This window comes from Porites lutea, chromosome 9 (assembly GCF_958299795.1).
Source record: "Porites lutea chromosome 9, jaPorLute2.1, whole genome shotgun sequence".
In the NCBI taxonomy this organism is placed as follows: domain Eukaryota; kingdom Metazoa; phylum Cnidaria; class Anthozoa; order Scleractinia; family Poritidae; genus Porites; species Porites lutea.
Window position 1 is genome coordinate 26,826,008 of NC_133209.1, and position 7,437 is coordinate 26,833,444.

Here is a 7,437-nt window from a genome sequence, read left to right on the forward strand (position 1 = left end):
CACGGCGGTTTTCGGTTAGCCGTATCACATTGGCCGTCTGCCCATATTTGGATCTTAGGTTCGCGGGTGGTAGAGAGCAGCTTCTATATTTGTTTTCATTCATTGTTGACTTCTAGTTTAGCCGAGAAATCGTCTTCATAATTACATTTCGATGAAAATAAATTCGAGAATTAGGAAGCAAAAGTGTTCAAAAAAGTAGCATATCCTATCAAACGTGAGACTGTGATGTTTTACGGTGCAAAAATCCCTGCGGAAAATCACTTCCCTCCAAAGCGTGCTCTAACCTCAAACCGCAAATCTGACGGCAAAGCACTAGTCACGTGATTTCTTGACGTTTGCGGTTTGCGGGAACTTCCCAAAATCCTCGATCTTAAGGACTCTATTAGCTTTCCTCTTGTTTCAATTGTACTACACAGACCCATCAGCTAGCCACGAAAAATCTTACTACGAGGCTGCTTATAGGGCACGCCCAGTTAGAAATTACCTTCCGTCGGGTCGACCTGCACCGACTCCAAACAAGGTCTGTGATTGGCTGGGAAAACGATAGGGCTAGTGACATAACAATGCCGCTATCTCTGAAAACAATAGGTAGTGCAGATGCAATAAGAGGTTTAGAATGGTGCTGCTGGTGAATAGCTTCCATCGAAAAATGAACGCTGTTGGTTTATTAACTGAGAAGGCGTTGCGTGTTTCCATGAAGCATCTTTGCAGCTTCTGCTTAAAGTCTCCCCAGGTCTAATGTTGATTCTCCTGTTAAAAATCCTTGAAAAGTACAAATATATAACTCGTATATGTACCCTCGGTTAGGAAAAACCTTTTCCGTTTAGAAAGAGCTATTTAGCTGCAACTGCTTAAACAATGTCGCGAGTGAACTGGTCTTCTGTGAGGTTAAATAAGGCATTCGACCTTACTGAATCCGAGATTTTCTGTTAGCCAAGCGGGAGAAGCGAGAGTGTAAGGTGAAAAAAAAGCAAAGAAATATGTTTCCTGGTGTTACGGAAGTTGCAATGACCCAATGAGGTAATTCAAAAGATTGAAAAAAACACTGAACTATACCCGCACCACAAGCACAACCATGCAAACCAACAATAGTTTCGTGGCAACTGCAAGAAACATCCAAACATGAGCGGCGGAGTGTGCGAGGTAAGTTTCGTTCCTTCCCCAAGGCTCCTATTCATTTTCCTATTATGGCTCGGAGTTTTCTCGCAGATAAACGATTCAGTTAGCACATACAATTCCATGACCTTTCAAGGGATCTATCCTCAGAAGCTCAAAGGGGCATGGCATGGCGAGAGTGAGTGCGGGCGCAAAATGTTTGGTAAGAATCTTTAGGTTTTTGCGCCTGCAATCACTTTGCGCAGCGGAACGTATGAGAGAGTTCCAAGGGACCACGAGAAAAGAGGACTCTTGCTTGAGTTTGTAAACGTCAGGAGTCCATCATCATCGTCATAGGCTCCTGTAAAAGTCCTTTATTGTAAAGCTCGCTTAACGCACCTCTAAGAACTTATGAGGTCGACTTGTAGTAAGTTTAACCATTGAGTAAACAAATGAAAACTTTAAACGGGCAAAAACGATTCAACGATTTGGTGATTTACCCTCTTACAAACCTTAGCTAACTGTATTTAAGAGGCTATTATTTGTTGTTTTAAAATAATTTATTTGATTTTTTTTTTGGTTCATTAACTTTGTACAACTACTACTAATACACAATGGTACCCTTAAAATGAAGACCAGTGAATTAAACGAACGAGCTAAATGTGTAAATGACACCCCAAGAGATGACTGCATATTTGGTAACCATTTGTGCCTGAGCGCACCCTTACAACTGCCGAGAGAGCATACCACCATTTTCCAAAATATCCTCGTTAATTATTTTTTTATAACTATCTGAATCTATTATACCGTCCACTTGAAAACGAAACGACAGCGACGGTTCCGGGTTCGGTAGATCCTTCCAAGTATTCCAAGATGAGCATCAGATGATTTGTCCACTTTCCATTGAAAAACTTACAAGATGTTCTGCTAACTTCCACGCGGAAAGCGCACAACTAGTCACAAGAGAGTGTCCCCAATAGGGTTCTTCAATCCCGTAATCCCGAGGGTTATTTTAGGTATCCCACCTCCCGCGCATAATTTCAATCTCCATCTCGCCCCGAATTTTCTTTAAAATCCCGAATCCCGAGCTTCAAAGCATTTTGGAGACCCTCAAAAGAGGTTCTTTTCACCGACGTGTTTCGTAACAACACTGGTGGACTGGATGAAAACAAGGCATTTTTGAAAAATGGCAATAACTCTCCCAACCATACATTTTTTCATTAACTATTTCTAATTCAACTGTCCTTCAATAATCTTACATGTTTAATACTCTTGATTAGCAACCCATATTTAACTTTGTTATCTATAGCCACATTTATGCAATACTCAGTACTGTACGCCAAGGCAGGGTTGCACCGTTTCGATGGCTGGTCAACGATTGTCTTGAAGAAAAGGACTGCGGACGCATTTGTCGAACAGCGGCTGGTTATCGAGCCAAAACCCACGGTGCATTTGTGGAGGTCAGGGGGTTGACACACCTAAAATACAACTTATAATGGTTCACCCTATTATACAAATATTACGGTACTCCCAAAGTTTGATAACATTAATATATATATATATAAACTGCGAGCCACCAAAGCTCGGATATTTTGTTCTTGAATGTCAATTAGTAAGGAGCGTAAGAAACCAGGACAAAGGCGGCAACGAGAACTTCAATAAATCATAAGTAACACATCACACTCAAAGGCGACGACGTGAAACTTCCTAATGCGACGTTTTATGGAGGACATGAAGACACAACGCAGATTATTATTTTCTCCCTTTAAACTTGGATACAGTCCTTAGGAATTTACCTCCAGGAAACTGATTGGCGCACATTAATTACAAACTAAGGGAGGTCAAACAAACGCGATTAGGTACAAACTCATGTTCTAGTGACGGTTTTACTACCGTCGCCGTCGTGACACCCGGCCACCAGAGCCTCTTTTTGACTTCTTCTTGCTAGAGGAGGAGTAAAGGTGATGTTACACGAAACGATTCACAACAACGAGTTTTAGCGCAACACAGCGTTGCAATGTTAGAACAACGTTGTAACTATTCGAAACAATGTCGCAACAATGTTGCAATGCTGTTTTGCGCTAAACATCGTTGCTGCGAATCCTCTCGTGTAACATCACCTTTATTCCTCCTCGATCACCTTAAGGAAGCACATAACTGAGCCCAACGCAGCCCGATATACCAAGCGCAAGGAGATTAGGCCTGGGTTCGAACATGTCGCCTAGCAACACGCAGCGCATGCTCAACAAAGATCTTACTCGATTCATGTAGAGTCTTGGCCGCTTCCGCTAAAAGAAAAGCTCTGCTGACAGGGTGCAGAGTGATTGCTTAAGCTCCCTAATTTTTGTGGAAGAGATTTCATTAAGGTATAAGTTACCAATCTTTATGTACACCTAGATCAAGAGCAACTGCTCAAATACATAAATAGGGTACCATTTTGTGACTACAATCACAATAAAACAGCCTTCGATTGCAAATAGAGAGCTTTAGATTCTGAGACGAGTACGACTAAGAGTACGAGATTTTCTCAATACTGAGTACTGCTCACCCGTGAACCAGCACCAGTTTGCGGGAAAATGTGGCAGCCATCATTACTCTACTACGAGTCTTGGCGAGAATGTCAAGTGGCGAAAGCAAGTTATCAAATGTTAGAAGTTTTATCACTTGGCGATCGGGAGAGGGTGTAACCTCCTTCACTAAAGGTAACAGTGCTAACTTTTCCAGTGAAAATGGTAAAATGAAGCTTTCCGGGGAGTTTAAATTTTGAGAATACGCGAAAAAACTTTAAAGTCAAACCTCGTACTCGTAGTCGTCCTCGCCCTTGAATCTACAGGTCTCTAATAGTCTCAACACACAAAATTCTTGCTATGAAACCCAGATCTTGCTCGGGCAATCTTTGGATTATTTGTCAGTCTTGGATGTTACCCAGCAACCATCACTATGGCAACATCAGCATGAATTACTAAAATATCCTGTAAGATTTCGTTATGTTGAAGTAAAACATCATAGTGACTAATATTGATATTACGTGTAATTTCACACCATATAATTTCAATAAATCTCTCTGAGGCCAACTCAAAAAAAATAATGCTGTAAAATCAACTCGCCATATTATTGATAAAAATAGTTAATACCATCCTAGCTTTACGAGCACACTGAGGAAAGTCCTGTATGAATATCGTTTCCACTGATGCAACTCAAGGTATAAGCATTAAAGTGTTCCCTCAGTCTCATCATCTGGCCATTCTTTCTGGAATAATCACGACATTTGTGGTCTAGTGAACTGAGACGTCCAGTGATGAACGCCTAACAAGACTTGACGGGCAAAATGATTTGAACTCGTTTTGAAGGTAACAGATCCTAGATGCCACTCCATGACAGCGGCTGATAACCAATGAATACAAAAGTGAAGCGGAATGCGATGATTGATGATAGATGATACCAATATTAGAAATACCCTTCAGTGCAAATTTCAGTTAAATATACCGTTGCGGTTGAGTTTTTGTTTTGTTTTTTTGTCATACTGATGTATTCTGGATCAAATTATACGAGCATCCTTAGTGGAATAACTGCAAAGCTTTGACAGCGCAGTTCTGCGATCAAGACTACCATCACACTCTACAGAGGTGTGGACCGAAGACAGACAGTGCTGGAGACGTTCCAAGTGCATTACAATGTTTTGCCAAGGTTGGCAGCAGAAGTTTTTTTATCCTTCCAGATGCAATGCCACTTTCAAAAGACAGCAAAGGGTTTTTCATTGACGTTCTGCTGGATATCTTTTAAATTTTTTTTGGTGGTTTTCTTCAATTATAAATTTTTTGTTTTTGATCGTATCTAAAATCCAATGTTCTGTTACCGTCACATGACGGCTGCCAATTCTTACGTGTTAGATTTTTCAGAAACTGATGCAACCTCAGGGGCATCCCGTTTGTCTCTTGAGCCAGTGTCGACTTCTGTTTTTTCCTGGGATAAGGACACAGAAGAAGCAGTGACGGAAGCAGCTTGATTCAAAATGTCTTTGTCAGAAGTGGATTCTGCAGCTGGTTTAGTTTTGCTTTGTTTCCCACTTGTAGCGACAGTTTTGTCCTTTGCCGCTACAGTACTAACCTTTTCCTCCTTATGTTCTGAGCTCTTTTTCCTTGCATTACTGCTTTCACCACTCTTGTAACTCTTCTTATCGGTCTTGTTTGCCTTGTGCTCCTCGTGTTTGCCTTTAGAATGATACTCATGCTTAGTTCCCTTGTGATCCTCCTTGCCTTTATAATGTCTGGTTCCTTTCTGTTCCTCCTTGTTCTGAGGATGGTCATGTTTAGCTTCCTTCTGTTCATCCTTGCCAGCTGTTGTGCCGGGAGTTGGGTGTTCACTTTTTCCTGTCTTTCTATCATCCTTGGCTGCAGCCTGGTTATCTTGGATGCTTTCTTTCTGTTCACCCTTCCCCTGAGTATGCTCTGGTTTAGTTTCTTTTTGTTCGTCCTTCTCATGAGGATGACGGTCGTGTTTGTCGCTGTGTGAGCTGTGTCTGGATCGTGGTTTGTTACTGTGCGGGTCGACAGGAAACTGATTCATTGGCTACGACAAAAATAAAGACAATCACAGTTGCTTTATCATTCTGAACTCTAATAATAAACCTCTTTAGCTATGTCTGCTTGTATGTTTTGTTTTCCCAATGTAGGTCATGTGATAATACTCCAGAGAGCTTTTTCGTTCAAATTTCGTCTTTTTCACGTGCAGTAGAGCGATTTTCGTACGACCTTGAAAAATGGCTGCTGTAAGTCTTCGTTATTTGTTTTATCAGCCAATGGATAAAAAGATCAAAACATGGAGTCTTCGTTTTCCCGCCAAAGAAAACCCTAATATGGAGAGGGCATTGTTCGATTGGCCAATCGTGTTGCAGTATGACGTCAAAGCGAAGTATCAGTTGATTTCTAGAAAGTTCTCGGGCATGAAGTTTTTTCACCCGAGCGTTCGCTAAACCAACCAAAAGCCGCGCGCGTTTGTATCCGTTCGATAAACCAATCAAATCGCTCTATTTCCGTTCGTTTCTTGTTTCTGTTTTGTTCGCACGTTTTCATTTCAAGGTCATACGAAAATTGCTCTATGAATGCATAATTTATGTAAGACAAAGGAGCAAATTCCCCTGAATTCCCGTGCAAACGGACGCAACATTGTTGAATAAAAGATCAAAGATTTTCATATTTTGTGCACTTACATCATTCCTGAAGTCATCAATCGTCTTGTACTTAGCAAGCCGCTTCTTGAGGTCTGGTTCAACTTCAAACCTTGTTTTCCCCTAAAACAAACAAACAAACACATAAACAAACAAAATTAAATTTTAAGTTTTAAGACAAACAAACATCTATTAACCCCATCATTTTCTTCCCATCGCCGCGTTTTTTGGGATGAATGGGACGACATATACATCACGATGATTACACTGAAACCAATTTTTTAATACTTCATTGTTTCAAATGAAGTTCGTAAAAAAGGTTTCAGGGATCTTATTTCACAGTCTTGGAGTAACATTGAAAGCTCCACCAAACCTACAGGCGACTTTCAAAGCATTGTTAAGCATTGATCAAGCTCAACAAGAACTACACCATAGCTTAGTATTTTAATGCAGGGTTTCAACGTAAACACGCACTTATGACAAACAAACTATAGAAATCACTTACTTTGTAATATTTGAGGAATGCCCAGAATTTCTCCAGACCATAAAGATTACCTGAGAAACAAACAGCAACAAAATACAATAATGAATAATTTATTAAACCATAATAACATCTGGTCAAGTTAGTTGGTCAGGGGCACCCAACGAGGATACAGTTCAAAACCACTTAAACATAGCATTGTTGAACGTATTTTAGTATTTAAACGGTAGATATAGGCATATTTTTATCCCCTAAAAAGTTTTCATCTGTTCGTATTTCCTAGCTGAAAGTCTAGTGATCCGAAAATTATAGGGATCAAAACTTACCTTTTCGAAAATTTCAGCCAGGAAAAGGCTCCCGAAAATTCTAGGTGGCCTTTTTTTAGGGTAAATATCCGTTTAAAATGGGTAATTGTACCATTTTGTAGATGTTTGAAAATCCTAGGAGAGGCAGGCAAGCAAGAAATTTTGCAACAAATGTTCCGAAAATTCTAGTTTTCAAATCGTCTTCCGAACAGATATTTTCCCGAAAATTACCGTTGGGTGCCCCTGATAATCGCCCTTTTGTACGACAAGAGCACAAATGTTGATTACGTGTTTATCTTTGCTCGCTCATCACTCTTTGTATTGGACTGTGCGGCTCCACTCACTGAATGTTAATTTATGGAACTACCATTAAAATTAACAGGTGCAGG

The 7,437-nt window shown here is 40.4% G+C and overlaps 1 protein-coding gene across 2 annotated transcripts in view; it reads right to left on the reverse strand.

The window, feature by feature from the left end:
• Positions 1–2,340: 2,340 nt before the first annotated feature.
• The window catches only part of LOC140947453 (la-related protein 1B-like), a 55,795-nt gene continuing 50,698 nt past the window's right edge, over positions 2,341–7,437 (reverse strand). Inside the window, exons 21-23 of one of the 2 annotated variants that reach the window (XM_073396557.1) lie at positions 6,768–6,817; positions 6,305–6,385; positions 2,341–5,664 (exon numbers count right to left, since the gene is read on the reverse strand). In XM_073396557.1, coding sequence (XP_073252658.1) covers positions 4,975–5,664; positions 6,305–6,385; positions 6,768–6,817 — 821 coding nt within the window. In that variant the 3' untranslated portion in view covers positions 2,341–4,974. The remainder of the gene's footprint in view (positions 5,665–6,304; positions 6,386–6,767; positions 6,818–7,437) is intronic. The other variant, XM_073396558.1, reaches the window with a different exon arrangement.